Source organism: Sporothrix schenckii (genome assembly GCF_000961545.1).
Source record: "Sporothrix schenckii 1099-18 chromosome Unknown Cont44, whole genome shotgun sequence".
NCBI classification, from domain to species: domain Eukaryota; kingdom Fungi; phylum Ascomycota; class Sordariomycetes; order Ophiostomatales; family Ophiostomataceae; genus Sporothrix; species Sporothrix schenckii.
This window is the reverse complement of record NW_015971145.1, coordinates 62,089-82,984: the sequence shown is the minus strand read 5'-3', so window position 1 is coordinate 82,984 and position 20,896 is coordinate 62,089. Positions and strand designations below refer to the sequence as shown.

The window sequence follows — 20,896 nt, the reverse complement described above, 5'->3', positions numbered from 1 at the left end:
CTGAGTGTTCAGGGACCACGATCGACTTGAAATCAAGAGAGAACACGGCACACATTGGACAAGCTTTAGAGGGAAGCAGTCATACGAACTTTCGAACTAACAGGGCCAGGACGACTGCGACTCCAGTGCAAGGCTGAATAAAATCGCAACATCCTTAGCCATGTCCTAGTTGGAGCTGGCATCTCTGATCAAGCCAAACAAGTTGCAATGTGGGGCGGTGAACCGCCAGCCTTAGAAAGCTGGGCCTGATAATGGCCCTAGAGTCACAATCTAATAAAGTCGCAGGTACGCATTCAGACTGACCGGAGAGTCGGATTAGATAGCACCACAAACTGGCTGCACGATCATTACACTGGCACCGGCAATCTTATTTTACATGAACAACCTTCTCCGCTAATGTGGCCAGTGACTGTCACCGACTTCCGACGCTGTACACGCTTTCTTGGTAGCATCTTGGGCCTACGCGATAGCCTATGCCGCCCATGGCTCTTTCCGACACCGTGACAGCCCCCGTCCCCGCTTTCCCTTTCTGCTACAAGTATTTTCTTCACACGAAGGTAGCCCTGTGCTCATTCTCTCCCAATTAGGCTGGCCATCGCATGGCAGGTCCAGCATGTTATACCTGTCAGCCAATTACGAAGAACAGCGGGGTGCCAGGTGCATCGTTGCATCCGGGCTCCACCCGTCGTTGCGCCCTGCTTCCTATTCCAGGGTTGTTCTCGCAAGCAAGCGCTGCCGTATTTCGGCCGGCCATTGACGGTTTATGGTCAGAACCAATGCAAGCGCCGAGGCCCTAAGCAGGCCCCAAGACACCAAGTCACCAACGAGTCTTTCACCTCTTCGGCGGTGTCTCTCTGCATCTCCACACAATGCATCGACGAGAAGCGGCGACGACACACCGTCGACAACAGCCACGGTACGGCCGCCTGCATGCAGCACGCACCCGTGTTACAGGCTTGGATACGTGCCTCTTTCAGATACATATAGTCCCTCCAGGCTGGCCGGACCCATTTGGCCACTGCACTGACTGCCATTCAGGCCACTGGAGGTTATCGGTAATCTCGTCTCCTACGTAGGGCTCCTCTTTGGTCGTTTCCCAGCCTTGTTCGTTGCTGTTGCAGTTTCATTCGTATCGATCGGCGGCGGAACGAGCTGAAAGAGCCGAGAGATCGAGCGGAACCAAGAAACGAGCACCCGACCAACCATACCGCGAGCTGCACACCCAAAGGGAAGGTGAGTACACGTTGCAGACTCTTCAGCCGGATGCACCTTTCGTGGATAGAAAATATACACACTAGAGGCACGGTACTTCTATACCAGCGCGCCCCCTGGCAGCAACCATGACTACACGCTCTCGCAAGGGCTGTATCGACTGCAAACAGGCCAAGATCAAATGCGACGAGGTCCACCCCGCCTGCGGCACCTGCATGCGCCGCAGCCGGAAGTGTCGAGGCTATCTGGACACCACGGGCAAAATTCTGAGGGGACCCGGCGGTGCTACCAGTCTGGCTGGCAGCAGTCTCAACAACGCCAACAGCCACCACAACCACCACAACCCCCTGCAGCCCATGGCCCAGACGCCGTTAAGGGCACGTCGTGACAGTCATCTGGGAGTGGGGGGGATGGAAAGTCCTGGTTCTTCTGTGGGTGCTGGTCGGTATAACGGCATCGGTGGCAGCGGATTGGCACTGTCGCCGACCTCGCCCTACATGCCTTACGCCCGTCCACGCGCCCGGGGTATAGCTTTCATGTCGTCCGTGGCGCCAATGACCATGAATACCTCGACCATTGTCGTCTCCATTCTTCCGGAGACCATTGCTACCGCCGCACAAATCGCCGATGACCGTTCTGCCGACATCCCGTGGGCCCCAATCGAGCTGCCTGCTATCAACGTCACCACGCCTGATACCGACAACCCCTACAGCCAGCCGTCTCCTGCCCCAATTACGGGAGGCTTTTTCCCGGGCAGCCCTTTCACCACAATGGCCCATGTCACATCATCAAAGACGCCGGGGCCCGTGGTCTCCATCATGATGGGTGGTGGTTTGAACTGGTCCCACATGCTCCCGCCAGCACATCACACAGGCAATGCTGCATCACCCTCTTCAACATATCACCACAATAGTGTTGGCCTGGACGGAAGCATCGTCCACAGCGCCTTTCTCGACGCCGAACGGAGCGGCACCGTTGACGGCGAGCGCGTCACTCCTGACGCCGCCAACCTTGTTGCAAACCATGCTACAAGCCGTGTCACACCACTATCTCTATCGCCGGCATTGTCCTCTGACAGTGGAGGTTCGTCTGAAAACAGCCGGTCTCTTGTCGGCCCCAATGGACGTCGCCTGATCGGCCCTGCCGCCGCCGCCATGTCCAGAACACCCGTGCTCGACGTTTCTAGCTTTTGGTCGCCACCAACACCCGCACCCGTCCGAGGCCCCAGCTTCATGCCGCTCAACGGAATCCTTGCCAAAGACAAGCCCTTCATCGAGATATACTTTCTGCGCCATCCTACTGAGATGGTCATGAATAACAGCATGTTCATCAACGAGATGAACGGCGCCGTACTGTCACTACTACAAGTCAGCCCCATTGTTGTCGGCGATTCTTTGTGTGCCATTGGCGAGAACTACATCAAAGAGATGGCCGGCGACAATCCCGATAGCAACATTGCGTCGCACCGCAAGGCCCGCCTGCTGAGCCGCCTGCGCCTGCTCAACGAAGACGGTACTAGCCCTGAACTGGTGCTGCTGCTCCTCCTGGCGCTTTGCGGCGCCGAGCTGACGAACCCCAACTCCGATGGCAAGGCCAGCTCGCTGCCGTCGCTCATCGAAAATGTCGCCATGATCCTCGAGTTTCACACGCGTGCCGGCCGCGAAATAAGCACAACGGCAAAGTACTTCGCCAAGGGTGTCGCACGCCAAGACCTGCTGCACTCGCTGTCGCGCATGCAACGACCAAAGATACAGCCTTCGACCTGGCTCGACGATTACGCTATGCGCCACGCAGACCGCCTCTTCGGATTAACCGCGACTCTGACGCCTATTTTGTACAAGCTGGCCGAGCTGGCGGGCGATGTGCAAGCCATCCTGAACAACGATGCTTTCCACCGAAGCACGGGCGGCATTCCAGCGGCCGCTGTGGTTGCCGCTGCTGCCGCCGCGGGCACCTCCCACAGTAGTCACCATCAGCACCACGACCCGAGTCTTCCCTCCGTGGCGACTACGGCATCCGGTATTGGTGCGGCCGATCTCGACGATGACCGGCTTTTCGGTGACGGTAGCAGCGCCTTCTTCGCTGAATCAGCTACTGGCAATGGCCCGCTTCATCTCACTCAACGATCCAACCTCGCCGAGCGCGAAGCCACCATCCGCGCTCAGCTCCTCATGTGGCGCCCCGTCCACGATAGCTCTCTGTCCATCCAGACCTCCCGCACCCTTCTTTTGCACGCTTCTGCCTGGCGTGCAGCCACTTTGCTCTATTTGTACCGCCTCTTCAACCGCCCCGGCTCCTCGCGCGAGGGCGACCGGATCGCCCTCTCCATGGCTTACGAGGTTATGTTGCACATCAACGGCCCTGCTGAAGACATCAAGCTCTCGCTATGGCCGCTGTTTGTCGCCGCCTGCGAGCTTGACCAGCCTGAGGACCGCGCACTTGCAGCCACACTGTTTGGTGAAATGTGCCAAGCACGTCCTCTGATGACGGCACGTCGCACTCGCGAGTTTGTCATGGATCAGATCTGGCTGGCGCGCGACCGAGGGGAGGTATGGGATTGGATGCAGCTGACGCAATGCGGCCAGTCCAACGTTTTTATGCCGTTGTAAATTTGTTACTGTTTGTTTGTGTTGTCCTTTTTTTTTTTTTGCTTTTTGTTTTTCTATGAGCTGTGACGATTCATATGCCTGTACGTCATGTTAAGATCTATACCTTATGAGCCTTCTTTCTTTTTGTACATATTATCTAATATGTTATTACTTAATCAAACCACGTTCTGGATATAAATTATTACATTGTTTTATTTTACTTACCATCTTCTTCCAATGGATGTGCTTTCTATATCCTACCTCTCCCATCTCCCAAGCCTCTAATTTCAACAAGTTGCACACGACATCCATCACCGGCGTTTCCACACCGAGCCGGCGAGCCACCTCGAGCGGGTTGCCCAGGATGACCTCAAGATTTATTAGTCGGCCGTCCTCCAGATCCAATAGCATACAAGTTGCGGACACCACGTCGGCTGATCATGCCTTTGGTACGTCAAAGGACATTGCGAGGGGTGGTTTTCTGGCACGCATGAAGGGCCAGAGATGGACCTCAACGGGCTCGGTAAGGAATCCTTCCAACAGTGGTAGCAGCACGAAGAAGAGCAGCTCAAGCGAGACTCAGCCAAGGTTCGGAGAGAGCAAGACTTTATTGTCCTGCCGATGGTAACATACGCCACACAACATGACACTTTTGCTTCATTTCCTTCAGTGCGAAATTCTTAACAGACAAGCTTCACATTTGCACGGAGTAGGTACCATCTAAACATATTTTCATTGGACATGGATTATTGTAAATACCGCCATAAATCCAAAGAGCAGGCTTTACCAAAACCAGATCTCATGCACTAGTTCACCCATAATTCAAAATTCACATATAAAGAAGTCTTCTACTTCGCATCGCTATATAATTTTAGTTCGTATCAAGGTATTGCCGGCATATATATATCTCTTTTTATCGCAGTCAGTTCACATAAAATACACCACCTAGCTCAGACGTCGTGTAAGCCTGTAGCCAATCGGGAGCCGCCAAATTTGCCTCAGCATGTCAGGTGACTTCCCGCGCAAATAATTCCAACTCTGACGTCAAGGGACGTACACTCGTGGCTGTGTCGCAAGTGGGAAACCCCACCACAATAGACCCACAACACCTGCTTCAGTGATGCGCAGCACACATTCCAGGTCCTGCCCCGGATTCGGCTGTTCCAGTTGTCTCAGTCGCAAATTCGCTGGTCGCCAACCTTGTTTTGTCAGGTATCGTCGTCATCGCCACCAGTCCTATTTGATGTCTACTTCTATCTCGTCCTTTCCATTTCAATCGTCACAGATTTTTTTCTTTTGTGTCTAACTAATTTCACTCACACTTCTGTTCGATTTTCAGGCACTACTTAACTGCCCTTCCACCTCCTCACAGGCCTTCATCCGTACCTTCCTCACGCGACAATACTGACGACGTGCTCCACGTACGTACACCGCCGAACCCACTTTACGATCCGCTCTTCCTTCCCTGCAGTACCACGCGCGACCAGCCACTACCAGCCAAGCAACCAACCGCTAAAACACCGTCCGGAGTACTGCATTGTGCTCCGTGGGCTGCTGTCACCGGCTTAGCTGCTGTCACTGTCACTGGCTTCTTGGACTGATTCCTAGAAGCATTGTTTAGCTCACGTCCTGTTCCCCTCAACAAAAAAAATCGTCACTCCGAACCAATTTAAGGTCATTGCAACTCTCAACATCTTGTCACGAAATCGTTTTCCACCGAGCCTCACCAAACCCAGTTACCTCCTTTCATAATATGGATACGTCTCAGCAATCCCCTGCGGCCCAAGCAAGCGGCAGTAGCTGGACCTCGTTCGTCAAGGTAAGCAATGCGCCCCCGCCCTGTATAGGACCTGCCATCCTACGACATACTACGACTTCATTTTGCTAACACTGAAACCGTCGTCACAGTCCATCGCATCGTTCAACGGCGACCTCTCCAGTCTGACAGCCCCGCCTTTTATTGTCTCCGCCAAGAGTCTGACCGAGTTCAGCTCATATTGGGCCGAGCATCCCGCCTTGTTCTCCGCCCCCGCCCACGAGCCCGACCCGGAGAAGCGTGCTGTCCTGGTGCTCAAGTGGTTCCTTGCCTGCCTCAAGCAGCACTATGCCAGCCGCAGCGAGCAGTACGGCAATGAGAAGAAGCCGCTCAACCCCTTCCTCGGCGAGCTGTTCCTCGGCACGTGGGAGGACGATGCTGCGTCCCCAGAGGCCCCCAACGGCTCTGGTACCACCGAGCTGGTCAGCGAGCAGGTTAGCCATCATCCACCCGCCACCGCCTATAGCATCACCAACGTGCCCACTGGCGTCCACCTTGAGGGCTACAATGCCCAGAAAGCCTCGTTCAAGAGCACCATCATCATCAAGCAGATCGGCCATGCCGTCCTGACTGTGCCCGTTCCCAGCAGTAACGGCGGCACTAGCGATGCTGAGCCCGACAAGTACCTCATCACTCTCCCCGGCCTGCACATTGAGGGCCTCCTGTTCGGCGCGCCCTTTGTCGAGCTCGATGGCTGCTCCTACATTACGTCGTCCACTGGCTACACGGCCCGCATCGACTACAGCGGCAAGGGCTGGCTCAGCGGCAAGAAAAACAGCGTCACCGCCGTGCTGTACCCGACCGGCCGTGAGAAGGAGGTTCTGTACAACGCGTCGGGCCAGTGGACCAAGGCGTTTTCGATTCACAAGGGCCCTGCGAAGTCCAACAGCAGCAGCACTCTTGTCACCACCTTCGAACCTGCCCAGTCCCCGACTCTGCCTCTCCACGTGCAGCCGATCGAGAAGCAGCATCCCCTTGAGAGCCGCCGCGCGTGGCGGAATGTCGCTGCCGCCGTGGCCAAGGGCGACCTCGACACGCTGAGCGCTGAGAAGACCAAGATCGAGAACGCCCAGCGCGAGATGCGCGCCAGCGAAAAGGCCGAGGGCCGTGTATGGGAGCGCCAGTACTTCTCTGTCGTGCCAGAAGGCGAGTCCGACCCTGTCCTCGATAGCCTGGCTGCGAATGTCGGGCTTCACCCGAACGGTGATAGTGACAAAACGGGCGGCCTGTGGCGGTTCGACCGTGCCAAGGCAGAGGCGGCCAAGAAGGCGGCGCCGCTCACCGAAGCCGAGGCCAGCAAGATGGCCGAGGAGTTCCTTGGTCAGCGTGAATAGGAGACGCGTAATATCACCCGTCAGAAAGCGTATTAATTAGGGCTCGCATGAAGTGTACTAAAAGCATACGTAGCAGCGCTTTTTTGCATAATTGGGTTTGGCATAAGTATATGTCTTGGTTTGATCGTATCTTGAGTTTTATTTTATTCAACTTTGAAACATGGGTGTAGTAATTTTTATTGCTAATGCCAATTTGTTTTGCGCGTTACTTTACTAATAATCAAGAAATCGATTAAAATTGAGGCGCAATATATGTCTTGTCCTTTCATGTCAGCATTCTTTTTATTCTTTGGTGTTTATTAATGCATCGCATGCCAAGTCGCTTCATGAATCGTACAGTTAATAATGGCTGATCTGTCCCTGATGAGACCCGAGTCAGTAGCATTACGAAGATTGAGAAATAGGAAACTTGATGGTTACAATACGACAATTTGCTCTAGTACGTAAATTGCTCGGCTTGAAAGTGGTTACAGACACCATTCTAGATGACGATTTTGCGCGAAATGGGTGGAAGTGAGCTCTATACATGAAATGGGAAGAAACGAGGAGTGCTTGGCCTCTCTAAAGATTAGCACAGTCATGAGCATGGCCTTTGCGGCGCTGCCCGTGAGCGCAGTTATCCTGTGCTTGTAGCTGTTGTCGAATATGCGGTCGACCTACCTTATAGGAGCATACTAAGCAAGCACATCGTGAACGACAAAATCTAGGAAAAGCGTCAGAAACCTGCATTTTCCAGTGTCATCGTGTCTGGCACTCTCATAGGCACCAGCCTCTTATGGTAATACCAGCAGCCGATCTCACGAGCTCTTGAAAACGATGAACAGGCAGCATCGTTTCAAATACTCAAATTCGCTGGGTGAGACGCCGAAGTGACAAGCTCCATAACAAAGAGGAAGAAATGTAGATAGCAGCAGAAGGCCCAGTTATCGGACGGTACATAAAAGCAACAAACGCAACCGCAGCGCCGATTATGCTATATTGTGACTCGTTTAATGCAAGCGGAAACCAAACAGTTTGCCATAAAAGAACAAGAACAACAAAAATCAGGTTAATATCCATACAGAAATGTAAATGAACAAGAAAGAGAAACCAGTCCGAATGTGGCAAGCGACTCTATCAAGTTCTATTCTCAGCCCATGTAAGCGTCCCGTTCCAGTTCGTAGAAGAGTAGGTATACCTCACGCTGCATGCCAAGAACCTCTTTCGTGCTGGCCTCACGCACTTTCTCGTCACTGATCCGCCACCATCGGTCCGGCGACTTCTTCTTTTTAGGTCGAGGTTGGAGCGCAGGGTTGGATGCTGTCGAAGGTGTTTTCTCTTTGCTGGCCGCGCCGTTACCGCTACTGGTGGCACCATTGATTGTTGCAGAGCCATCCTTGCTCCCGGGGCGCAGCGCGAGACGCCCGGTGAGTCCCCCATTACGGCTTCGACTGCGACTCCCAGCACGGCTGCTAGTGCGACTTTCGTTTCGAGACGAAGACGTGATTCTGGAGAGGGTCGATCGAGTGATGGACCGCAAGCTTGCCGTTTCTCCGGCCGAATCATTATTGTTGCTGCTACCATTACTGTCTTCTTCCTTGGCAAGTGCACGAGGAGCCGAGGTAGGAGCTCGTGGCAAAGCGCTTGATGACGACGAGCGGTCGCGCAAGCTTGAAGGTCGCGATGTCCTACCAATTGCAGCATTTGTTTTGGGGGGTAGAAAATTTAGCTGGTCGTGTGGTATGTGACTGCCGTTCGTTTCGACGGCTGCTGATTGGGGCAGTTCTGCCGTAGAAGAGACCGGGCTACCATTGTCCACTAGTTGAGCCGATGATGGTGAGCTGATGCCAAGCGAAGCATCTGAAGAACCGATTTTTGGTGTTGTCGCCACAGGGCTACTGGATGGCGAGTAGATCTGAGAAGGCTGGAACGTGTTCGGGTTCGAGTAGGGCGGGGCAACTGTTTGTCGCCGGAATGATTCATAGTGACCACTATGGTGGCTTCCCTTGTGCATTACGACGCTGATCAACTTGTATTTGCGCTGGTTTAAAATGCTGCCCAGAGGAAGACGCTCGGGAAAGGAAACTTTGGCCGAGTTCTTCTGTGACTGGTTGGATGAGTCGTAGATCGAGCGTGAGAGGTGGATGGCGAGCACCTTTGGAAAGTTGACGAGGCGGAAATGTCTGGCAATACGCCGTTTAGGGGCATAACGGGCATCGGGTAGGGCGATACCAGACGGCGGCCGTTCCGGGTCAGTGTCGATGGCCTGCTGGAGCGTCTCAATAGCCTGCTTTGCCTCGTTACGGTATGACTCCGAACCGGACTTGGCAAGCTCAGCCTCAAACATCTGTTTTGCATGGACAAGCCTGCACTTTTCGCACTTGAACTCGTCAATGTACTCCGTCTTCAGCATGGAGTCAAAACAAGCACTGAGCGAAGTGGAAGAGGTCTGCGGCACGTTAAGCGTCAACGTGCAAAATGCCTGTTCAGAAGGCCGCGGCTTAAAACCACAGGTGAGACATTCAATCTGAGACTCAATCTTGCCCTCCATCGGGAAGCCTTCCTCTTCACTTCTGGTGTCGTCTTTCTCGGCACCGGTGCCAAGTTCACTCTGTTTGGTTTCGTGCCTTGATAGTGAGTCTTGGACACCTCCCGAGGCGGAGGCGATGCTGGCCAGCTTCTCGTTGACGGCGTTGCTGTTCAGCACATCAGAAGGCCCTGCTACATTCGCACCGGTCGCCCCCAGCACAGGTGCACCTGTAGAGACCTCTCTCTCCGCTTGCTGTCTCGCATACCGACGCGCTCGCCGCCCTGCGTGGTATTCGTCGCACAAGCGCTCGGCCACGACCTGCAGGAACTCTTGCGCATCCTGCTGTTGGCGACTAATGCGCTGCTGAAATGCAATTTCGAGAACACGAACAAATGGCCCGGCGGTAATGACCTTCTTGTAGATCGGCCGCTCGTTTAGCCGGTCGATCATGTCTTTGAGGCCTTTGGAGACAAGACCGGCCTGGAGGCCCTCGATTTTCCACACAGGCATGGGCCGGCGGCCGGGTCCGCCTTCGCTACCGGAGTCTTCGGCATCATGGGGCACAGCATTGGTGTACACGCCAGCGTCGTCAATTTTGCGGCGGTGTGTTTCACGGATGAGATATATTCGGAGGTCGCCGAGACCGGCTAGTGCCTGAAGAACGGAGTTGATAAAACAGTCGTTCGCGGCATTTGCAAGACCGACAACACCCGTCTTACGATTTGTAAGGGCGGAGAGGGGATTGCTGGAGCTGTGAGGAGTGTTGTCGATGAAGTATGTGGGCGCAAAGACGTAGACAAGAGCAATGGTGGCCAGCGACGCTCCAGCCGCGTAGGTCGCGACGGAAAGGCCCTTGTCTGGCATCTGGCCCGAGAGAGTGTTCTGCAGCAGGCTCAAATGCGGACGATAAGCGGATGCTCGAGTGTGATGTTGAAGGCTCGAGAGGTGCTGGTCTCTATCGGAGAAGGGACGACCGTACGTTGGGTTGTTGGATATGTGTACACCACAGGAAAAGACGGGGAAAATATGTGGAGGAGCAGGGTAGGGACAATGCCGCGGCCCTTTGTCGCAAAGGTGACAAAAGTAGTCGTGGCGGTCGTGGCGCTCAGAATTGGCGGAAACCGCGGGACATTCGGCGGTCGGGGAGAAAGGCTGCGACGCCCGGGCGAAAGCGAGAAGAGTAATGCTCAGTGTGAGTGCGCAGAGTTAACGCCAATGGCGAATTCGCCGTGTTGTTTGGGCTTATTTTCTCGCCTGCAGTGCAAGTTTGTTTTTAATACGACGTAAAATTTGCGCCCGGCTAGTGTTTCCGTGGTGCGAATCATTGCTGAATCGATGAAGTTTTACGCCTAGCGCTGAAAGGGTACTGTTGGTCGAGCCAATAACGACACCAGGGCCAGCGCCGAGGTGCGGGTCGTAAGGTGCAGGAGACTGTCGAGACTGTCAATAGGGAAACAAACGACGCTGTTGAAAAGTACAATAGAAGTAGGGAAGTGTGAATAGAGAATGAGAATCGGGAGATGAGAGGGATTGTGAAATATACCGATTGGAAAGAAGGGACGTTGGTTTTGCAAGAAGCCTCGGCCGGGAAAGACCAACACGAACACAACTGTAATGGTGCAGCTTCTTCTTTGGGGAGCAGTTCGCAGTCCGGGCAAAACGCCAAGGACCACATTGTTAATGAACCAGAAGAGGCAGGTGCCTAAATTCAGCGAAAGCGAGTCTTCCCCCAGTCATTACAGGGCTTACTCGGGGCAGGTCAGCGCCACAAAGTACTATTTACGCCGGCAGACATTCATCTGTGCGTCGTTTTTCATGAGACTAGGAGTACGTCCAGGTGCGTCAAGAAATATCATACACTTCCGTCGCCTAACGGCCTGTTAGTTGCGCCACGCACGGCTTCGTCGGTTGCTCAAATCTTCGACCAAAGTATTCATGCAGCGCCACCGAGGGGCCGGTAGGCTGGTCCGGTGGCACACTGAAAGGCGCTGTGGTTTGCCGCGTGTGGAATCAGAACCCGGGCTGCAGCTGTAATGGAATCCAAAATCTGTCAGATTCTATTTTGCGATGTAGACACCAAATGGTTGGGCTATCGGTGAATTTCAGCACGGGTTCCAATCGACTGCCAGTTTCAGCTCGTACCCATTGCGTCAAAACATTCCTGGAACATATACTGGCAACGAGAATTTCTCCCATGTAAACAGCGTATCTAAATACAATCATATGCGTCACACTTAACAGTCATACAATGAACAAATGGAAGCCTTTTTTTTTCCTATGGCTAACGGAAATGGCGAACTAGTCTATATAAATTGAAAGCCACACAGAAGCAGCGAAGACCACACACAGGCAACAATTCAAGGCGCAGAAACATATGTACAAATCATCTTCGAAAGAAATAATTCGTAGAATTATAAGGTGCATGGTTATCAACCTCATGGCGTTTCTAGAGTATATTTGCTTTCATAAACATGGGCAATTGACAAACGGGGCATCTTTTATTTAGCTCTTGGCCGCACCGGCCTTGATGAGCAGGATGTCGCCGTCCTCAACAACGTAGTCCTTGCCTTTGGTCATAACCTTGCCCTTGGCCTTGACCTCAGACTCGTCGCCCAGCTCATGCAAAACATTGTAGTTGTAGACGATGGCTTGGATGAACGTTTTTTCGAAGTCCGTGTGGATGACACCAGCTGCTTGCGGTGCCTTGGTGCCATTGCGGATGGTCCACTGGCGCACCTCGTCGGGGCCGACAGTGAAAAAGCTACCCAGGTTGAGGACCTTGCGCATCTGCAGGATAACCTTTGGCAGGACTGACTCGACGCCGAGCTTCTTGGCCTCCTCAGCGGCCTCGGCCTCCGTCTCGAAGCGGGTCAAACGCTCCTCGAAGGAAACAGAGATGGGAATGATCGGGTCGCCATCAGCATGCTCCTTGATCCACGCCGCGACACTGGGTAAGTGCTTGTTCTTCTTGCGGATAAAGTCCTTCTCGGACAGGTTAACGAGGTAGACGACAGGCTTGGCCGACAGGAGGAACAGAGGGTTGATGACCTCGATCTGGAATCATGTGTTAGCAAGCAGCGAAACAGCAGGTAGGGGTCAGGTCAGATAGTGAATCACATCTCGTGCTGGGCAGTGCAGGTTACACACGCAATTGCACAACAATGCACGATCAGACAGAAATTTCATCTCATGACGTCCCCAGCGAGCTGGTTCTGTTCGAAGAGCTGGGTTTATATAGGTTCAGGCGCTTTGGCCCTTTGTCATCATAAAAAGCATGGGGAAGGTTGTTGCAGTGTGACGGAAGAGTTGAAACGTAGGCAAGATGGCACGACTGGGGCATTGAGCATGCGGCTAAGAATACGTACCTCCTTGGGCGTCCAGTTGCCCTTCCGGACATCCTTGCCGTCTTTCAGCCATGCCAAGATCTTCTCAATCGTGGCCTCCTCCTCGCGCGCCTTCTTCTGTTCCAAACTCTGGCCACCTTGCCGGGTCTTCTTCTTCTGGTTCTCCAGAGCTTTTTCGACAAACTCAATGTCCTTCAGCCGCAGCTCCTCGCTGATAATGTCAAGATCCCGCGTCGGGTTCACGTCACCCTCAACGTGGATAATCTCAGCATCGTCGAAACACCGCACAACTTGGAAGATGGCGTCGACGGAGCGAATGTGCGATAAGAAAGCGTTGCCCAGGCCAGCACCCGTAGAAGCGCCGCGCGTCAGACCGGCAATATCATACACAGTCAAGTTGGCAGGCACACGCGACTTGGGGTTGTACTTCTGAACCAGCCAGTTGTAGCGATCGTCCGGCACGATGACGCGCGCCTCCTCGGGGTCGATCGTAGCATAAGGGAAATTCGCCGGGTTGCCCAGGTCGCTCTTGGTGATGGCCTGGAAAAGTGTTGACTTGCCCACATTGGCAAGACCGACAATGCCACTCTTCAGGTTGTTGCCGGGCCGGCCCAGCAGGATTTTTTCCTCAACGACAGCCTTCTTCGGGGGCATTCTGCCGTTTTTAGTCTTTCGACTATGGAGACGTGCGGTGCAACGAGGGAGGAGTGATTTTGAATAAAGGACAAGTACAGGCCGGGCTGCAGCTCGAGATGGGTGGAAAAGCGGTTGTGCGAACGAGTACTGTAAAGACGACGTTGAACCAGCGCACGGGCGAAGACAGGTGAATGCCGACGTCTTGGGCGACGTGGGGAAGGCTGGCTGTTTCCAGCCTCAAGGCCCCCTAAATGAAATACGCCGGTAGAAAAGAGCAAAGAAGAGAAGAAAAAATTCCTTCTCTACGGAAAGGGGCGGTGCGTGTGCTGGGGGATTAAATGTTTTGTCGCAGATGTGTTTTCTAACGAGCTTGTAATGAAGCAAAAAAATTTGCATGAACCTGGGATCTCTCTCCCCAGCCGCTCTGCTTTTTTGGCGGGGCCCAGTGTACTGTGTAGTGGAGAGCCATCTCAATGCAAAGGTGGGGCATTAAAAGAGAGTCTGCACATCGAGCTTGATGTGATGTCTAGTGAACTTGTTAAGACCCGGCGATGGACAAACATTTCTTCCGGTCACCCGCTTCGCCTCACCTAGTCAAAGGTGGGCCAAACCACGCCTTTGCCTAGCTAGGACATCCGCATTCAGCTACCACTGGGCTGCGTCATGCTTGGTTTGGCAAGTTTGCTGCGGCCAGGCCAATTTGATAGGCACCTTCCCGGAGTGAGCCTTGTAATGCTGCATCTTTTAACTTCGCCCCTCTCTCTTCCCTGTTTCAAAAGAACATGCCTCTCTTCGTCAACACACTCGCGAAGAACTTTACACACTCTGAGCTCGATTGTCTTTCTACGTGAGCCAACCGATCGTTTAAACCGTCCCTTTGTACCTCTATAGCTACAGTCAGGCGCAGTCTTCCTTTGCCAGTCTCTACCAACGGATTGCGGCGTTGCGTTCGTTTCATCTTGGAAGAGCTCCTTTCTCAAACTCTTTATCTCTTCGATTTCGCAGGCTTTGATCATATACGAGACTGCTACCGTCGATATTTGAGAACATTTCGCTTTTTCGCGTCTCCGGAAGCTTCGTCTGTCTGCGACCTACTGCTTTTCATCACAGGCAATCCTACTGGGCAAAACAACTTCGAGCGCCGTTGTATTCCACCCTCATTCACATTCATGCACGTCTCCAGGCATGGCTCCTAAGAAGTACAAGAAGACATCTTCCCGCGCCTCGCACCGGTCGACTCTATCGCTACAAAAGACCGAAATTGTTATCAATGTCTACGATCTTCTCACAGTATGCTTCGCCACTCTTCTAAAATCATACTCCTAGGTATATGTTTACTAACCCAGTTCCCTGCTTCAGCCTAGCCGGTGGTCCTCTCTTTTATGGCACATGGGCACATCCCTGCTTCACTCTGGCGTTGTCATCAACGGCCGTGAGTACGCATACGGAGGCCACGACCGCCACGGTATAACAGGCGTGTACTGGACAAGCCCGCGCCATGAACCCCCAGGTGGCACATTTCGCTGCGAGATCTTACAAGGGTTCACATTGGCAACGCCAGCTGAGATTGACGCAATTATCCGCAGTGCTTCGGAGGCGTTCCACGGCCCGTCTTACAACCTACTCACAAAAAACTGTAACCACTTCACGGCCTTTTTGTGTCTCAAATTGACAGGGCGGCCTGGTCCCGCATGGCTCAACCGCGCTGCTAGTATTGGGTTGGCTCTCCCGTGCTTGGTTCCGCGTGAGTGGGTGGAGCCGCCCGAGTTCGATTCTGCAGACGGCGAGCTGCTGCACCCTGGAGGTGGCAGCAACGGCTACGAAGATTCCTACAGTGCCTACGGGGACGACGATGACGATGATGCGCATGGCGAACGAACAAGCATGCTTCGGCAGTCTTCACAACACCAGATCCACCTCGTTGGTTTGGACACCCCCCCAACCAGCGCTCGGTCCAGTATGACCGGCACTCGAGCATCTGACGAATACCACCCCGAGCCTTTTGAGGAAGGCGACGCCGATATACAGTCTGGCCAACGCAGCGGCACCAAGGGGAAAGGGCGAACCAGCTTCTCGCGGGACTCCGCGGGCAATGCTATGCCGCCATCCGAGCGGGTCCCTACAATGTAATTGCCACATGGGTAGAAAATGAAGGCGTAGACCGTGGTCGGTATTTTGCATCACCATGGCTTCTTCTTATTTTCTTGTCCCCGTTTTGCTTTTCCTCAATGATCTTCCTATTTTTTTTGTCCCTTTCGCTGAATGGCCTAACGCCCACTTACTTTTCAGTTCATTGTACAAAATTATGAGTCTTGTATTTCTTGGTACTTAAGGGGTTCACGGAGTTCTCAAGGAGTTTTGACTGCTTGTCGATACCACATACTAAGTTTGTTTATTTCCGTAGTGAACAATTTAGCATATTCTTTCACTGGGGCTGTTTAAAATATCATTGAGAAAATGGCACTTCATTGCCAGCTTAAAACATTAAAATTGAAATTAAACGAAGAAAAGCAACGGATACAAGAGAAAAATAAATATATATATAAAAATAGATTAAAAATTAGAGCAAGTTTTATTCATATTAAAACTCAACATGGTCTTCTCTAGTTGTATATAACTTTGTTATTGCTATTATTATTTGTTGCATACGGACCATGACTTGCGGCATACGGCAACGGAAGCTCCTGCCGAACATGAAACACCAGAAAGTGGATTGGACACTCCAGGCGTCCGTCTACTGGAATATTGATCACAAACGCGTTGCTTAGCTGTAGTGGTAGCTTGCAAATAAAGTGGAGCTCGACGGCGCCAACCTGGTCAGGATGCCAGAGTTAAGCCCTATGGCAATTGCGCCCGTACTGAGGCCAAGGCCAGGAAAGAACAAGCATGGGGTTATTTCATATGGTAAGGCCTCTTGATTGGCTATGTTACTGTTCTGGGCAGTTGTTCCGCAGAAACGGCCCAGGTTCGTTTTTCCTTCGCCCCTGTTTAGGTAAGAGCTGCACAGTCGCGATTGGGGAAGAGATACCGAGCATTCGTCAGAACTAGCGATTTCCCTCATTAATTGCAAAGCTGCCCATTATTACAACAAGAAGCAACAGAAGCAACCATCATCCATCCGCCTCGACCCAACAGTACACAGCGAACGGCATGTTCCTGCCTAGATCCCCGTTACTACCACCCTGGCCGCGGATTTTAAGACAAGCGATAAAAGATAAGACTGCAAGTCAGCGCAGCGGGCTCCATTTTTACAGCGGCTTGCATTTCCACGACAGCATCAAGCGTCGAAGATCGAAAACAACAAATCCGTCCTTACCATCCATTCCCACGATAGGATTTTACCATTGTCCTTCCAAGAGCACGACCTGTTCCACCACACCCGCTTGAACGACACAGAACCACTCGAGCTGGATAGACGCAGGGCGAGCCACAGCTCCTTCATAGCTGGCAGAGCTCCTTTCTGCTTGCTGGGCCCTACCCGCTCCTGATGCCAGGAACAGCGGCCGGCACCACCCGCCGTGGGATGAACCAGCGCTGAGTTCACGGTACGGGCATCAACAGGCAAAAGACACGCCAGTCTCTCCTTTGTGATAGGATTGCGCGACAATAGCGACTGTTCCAGTGCCGAGGCCACTGCGCATAGCCTCAAGGCCATCGACGACACGATGCCTTACCCCCTGAACCCATTCCTCGCTGCATTCTTCAACAGCTCGTTACCGACCCAGTGCAACCCGACAAGCAATCACATTTTGTTGGTCCCGACAACTGAGGTGCTGCTGACATGCCGCGACGCAGAGTTTGGCAACGCGGCCGTGGCGGAGCTCCCGAACCTGGATGAGTTTCTTGCCAGCCATGTCATCCGCATGCCCAACCCCCGGGTGGCAGCGGCAGCAGCCAATGCATCCGGCGGTAAGGATGGCGGTGTTAATCTACGGGAGATGCGTGGCAAGGCCAAACCATACGGCACCTTCAACGGTCGAAGCGTTGTTATCAAGGACAACCTTGTTTACAGCAACAAAGGTTAGGATGCCAGTTAACGATCACTTTATGGTAGCAGCAAGGTGACTGTTGCTAACGAATTCTATGCACAGGTTTCAAGAGTTTGAATCACGCTACCTTGATTGGCGACACCATTTGGTACGCCGACACGCTGGAACCGAAGCCGTGGCTCATTTACTATATTTCGCGACCCCTTCTTGGCAACTGGGAGCCGGTCACAACGACTCCAGCGATTCTCCCACGGATCATACCTAGTAACACAACTGTCAATGCTTTGGCGGCGACTGCTGCCGGCGAAGCTTCACCGAGGGGTCCAATTCAGACCCAACAGCAACAATCCAAGATCGGCAGTGCATCTGGCACCAGCGATGACTCTGGTCCTTCGACACCACGAAAGAAGGATATCAAAAGCTTCCACGATCTTTTGAACCACTTCCCTGTTATCGCACGCCAGATGCAACCGGGCCTGGATAAAATCTATCGGGAGTTTACGAGTGCTTTTGAGCAGACCCTTCCTCTACCGCCCACAGCAAACCATACTCCCGACTCGGAACTCGATGGTTCCATACAAGCAACCATGAAAAAGGCACGCTTGAACAGTGTTGCAGACCCCCCCAGGCCCCCGGCTAAGATCCAGGACCAACCTGTGGAAAGGAGCCGAGGTTTACTAGAGGGCAGTGCTGCAGCGGCGGAGTCGAACAGAGTCGAGAGCGCCAACAGTGGTGGCAGTAATGGCAGTCATGTTGTTTTGAATGTATCTGTTGCAACCAATGGCACGGACGGCCAAAATGGCTCAAATATGTCGACTTACAGCGGCAGCCAAGTTAGCGAAGAATTTTATCCCGACGATGACGAGCATGCGATGCGGACCTCTCTTGAAACCGCCGTCACAACGGCCATCGATATATTCCAAGGAGTTGACAAACAACAACTATCTCATCTTGGTGCGACCACGGATCTCACAGGCCCTTTGGTGGAGAGGCTGATTGAACGGTACATTTCGGAAAATTTACACCACATCATCTTTCCGCACCTTAGTGCCCTGAAACGACAAGAAGACCTGGAACTCGAAGCTAAGATTCGCCAAATGGACTCCATTGACTTGTCGCAGCTCGGCATGGACATCGACGGCGGCCCCAGAAAGAAGCATGAAGTGACCCTCGCATTGGGCCGCGTTGTGGAAGAGTTTCGAAAAATAGCAACAGCAGCATGTCCGCAGGATATGCTGTCTATTCTCTTAGCGACTGTAAAGTCAGTCAGCCAGCTCACAAGCTCACCTCCTAAGGGCGACGGCAGTGACACCGACAAAGATGCGACTGGAGATGATTCGAATCAGGCAAATGCCGAGAAGCCTCTCATTATGATCAACGCCGACACACTGGTGTCGCTTCTTCTATACATTATTATTCGAGCGCAACAGCGGCACCTCTTGGCGCGCTTCATCTACATGCGCCACTTTATCTTCATAGATGATGTTGACGGTGGCGAAATGGGCTATGCATTAAGCACATTCGAAGCTGTGCTTACGTACCTGATAAGCGACTCCAGTGGTCTTCGGCGCGCGAGTCGGCGCAACAAATCTCTCTGGGAGGCGACGGCGAAGGGTGATTTGGATGCAATCAAAGCCATCATGGAGCCGAGTCCTGAAGACGCTGTCGAAGCCAGAGATGTCGACAGCGACAATGGAGAAGAGGACAGCAGTTCGCGGCGCGTTTCTAGTGGTGAATGGCAGTCATCTCTTACGAGCTTTGGGTTCTCAAATAGCTCGGCACCCAGTTCGTCGCGATCGTCGAGAACGTCACGCCGTTCTTCGTTGGTTCTCTCCGAGTCCGAGGCGTATTCCAGGGGTTCTGGTCTTGGACATGTTTTTCCATTTCAAGCGGATAGAGGCGATAACGGCACTGTCGACTTTTCGCTGCACTTTCCCATAAAGCGAACAAAAAGGGTGGCTTTGGATACGCGGAGTATGTCAAGCAGCTCGGAGATATCGTATCGCTCTCGTGCCACCAGTTTTGGCAGCAATATGGATGGCAGCATCGCAGGCGACATTTCCGTCGAACGATTGTCGAAAACACATGATTCTCTTGGCGAGTCACTCCTCATGATGGCAGTGCAGAACGAGCGGATCGAAACCCTCAAATACTATTTGAGCTTGCGGGCCTACTTTCCGGTGAGCTTTGTACTCGGCGACGTCAATCACGAGGAAACAACACTGTTGAGTGCTGCTGTTCAGCTGGGAAACAAAGATCTGATTATGACGGTGATCAATGTCCTGGCTGACTCCGACGAGGTGACACCGGATCAAATGGCTGCCTATTTTTCGCTGCAAGATATTTGGGGTCGTAGCGTTGCACACTACTTGTTTCATGCGCCGTTCTTAATTGAGTCATATGGCTCAATGATGCCTTGGCGACAGCGGGACAAGAAAGGCCAGACGCCACTGTTCGCACTCTGCCGATCATACGATCACGAAGCTTACTATGAGATGGTCAGCGAAGGAATCCGGGTCACGACAGCGACACAGAGCGACAGTGGACGACTACACGTTAGTGAGCATGTCGATGCGCGCGGTAACACCCTCTTGCACATTGTCAACCATACGCAGCTCGCGGCTCGTATTCTGCAGCTTTGCGACGTGGATGTCAACGCAGTGAACGACAAAATGTTTACACCATTGATGGTGGCCAGCAAATACGGACGGTTGCCCATGGTTCAAACGCTCTTCCGTGACCCACGTGTTGATATTGGCGCCAAAGAGCTACGCGGCCTAACGGCAGTGGAGCTGGCCAAGGATGACGAGGTGCGGAATAAGATTGACGATCTGACGCTCTTATCGATGCCTTCGGGGCCAGACATACGGACCACATCGGTCGTCCGTTCTTATTTCGTCGAGGATGCAAGTGTGCGGTTCGTCGTCAAGTCAGGACATGCTGTTTCGCCGGTCAGCTACGCGGTTACTACTTGCCGTCGATCCCAGACTGACTTTGAGCACTTGACACGGTTGCTTGCGTTAGAGAATCCGGCTTCTTGGATTCCGTCTGTAGCGGGCCTCCGCTCACCTTTCCAGATTCCCTCCAAGCCGAGTAGGGCCATGTTGAAAGACTTACAGCTTCGTATGGACTGGTTCTTGCGCATGATGATCATGCATCCGACATTTGCGCAGCATGAGATGTTGTGGGAATTCATTCTTGTTCCTGATATCCAACCTGATATGATGGCCCAGCGGAGTAGGCTCAAAGCAGAAACCCGCGCCGAAAAGGTGCGGGACGAGCTGGAACCACTGACCGACATACGTGAGGTTGAGCAGTTTGTGGACCACGCGCGCGAGCTGGTACGCGGGGTGAATCATTCGACCAAGAGCGTGATGCGGCGGGCGAATGCAGTCAGCATAGCCTCCTCTGGTATGTGCATCTTTGACTTGAATCCGTCTGGGCAACTATCTGATTAACATCTGGACT

General features: G+C 53.0%; 6 protein-coding genes across 6 annotated transcripts; 4 read left to right on the top strand and 2 right to left on the bottom strand.

Annotated features, from left to right (window-relative positions):
• Window positions 1-1,340: 1,340 nt before the first annotated feature.
• Window positions 1,341-3,821, top strand: SPSK_08601 (uncharacterized protein; the record flags this gene model as incomplete). Its single annotated transcript, XM_016735193.1, has 1 exon — window positions 1,341-3,821. The coding sequence occupies one exon, from the start codon at window positions 1,341-1,343 to the stop codon at window positions 3,819-3,821; it is 2,481 nt and encodes an 826-aa protein (XP_016586756.1).
• Window positions 3,822-5,553: 1,732 nt separating this feature from the next.
• SPSK_09228 (uncharacterized protein) lies at window positions 5,554-6,950 on the top strand (the record flags this gene model as incomplete). Its single annotated transcript, XM_016735804.1, has 2 exons — window positions 5,554-5,619; window positions 5,709-6,950. The coding sequence occupies 2 exons, from the start codon at window positions 5,554-5,556 to the stop codon at window positions 6,948-6,950; spliced, it is 1,308 nt and encodes a 435-aa protein (XP_016586755.1).
• A 1,129-nt stretch (window positions 6,951-8,079) lies between these two features.
• Window positions 8,080-10,323, bottom strand: SPSK_08686 (ubiquitin carboxyl-terminal hydrolase 16; the record flags this gene model as incomplete). Its single annotated transcript, XM_016735275.1, has 1 exon — window positions 8,080-10,323. One exon carries the CDS (start codon window positions 10,321-10,323, stop codon window positions 8,080-8,082), a length of 2,244 nt encoding a protein of 747 aa, XP_016586754.1.
• A 1,638-nt stretch (window positions 10,324-11,961) lies between these two features.
• On the bottom strand, window positions 11,962-13,457 carry SPSK_09160 (Obg-like ATPase; the record flags this gene model as incomplete). The annotated part of the gene is made up of 2 exons (XM_016735739.1): window positions 11,962-12,513; window positions 12,825-13,457. 2 exons carry the CDS (start codon window positions 13,455-13,457, stop codon window positions 11,962-11,964), a joined length of 1,185 nt encoding a protein of 394 aa, XP_016586753.1.
• Window positions 13,458-14,624: 1,167 nt separating this feature from the next.
• Window positions 14,625-15,569, top strand: SPSK_09613 (uncharacterized protein; the record flags this gene model as incomplete). The annotated part of the gene is made up of 2 exons (XM_016736185.1): window positions 14,625-14,729; window positions 14,799-15,569. The coding sequence occupies 2 exons, from the start codon at window positions 14,625-14,627 to the stop codon at window positions 15,567-15,569; spliced, it is 876 nt and encodes a 291-aa protein (XP_016586752.1).
• Window positions 15,570-17,104: 1,535 nt separating this feature from the next.
• On the top strand, window positions 17,105-20,886 carry SPSK_08356 (VPS9 domain protein; the record flags this gene model as incomplete). The annotated part of the gene is made up of 2 exons (XM_016734956.1): window positions 17,105-17,459; window positions 17,531-20,886. The coding sequence occupies 2 exons, from the start codon at window positions 17,105-17,107 to the stop codon at window positions 20,884-20,886; spliced, it is 3,711 nt and encodes a 1,236-aa protein (XP_016586751.1).
• Window positions 20,887-20,896: the final 10 nt, after the last annotated feature.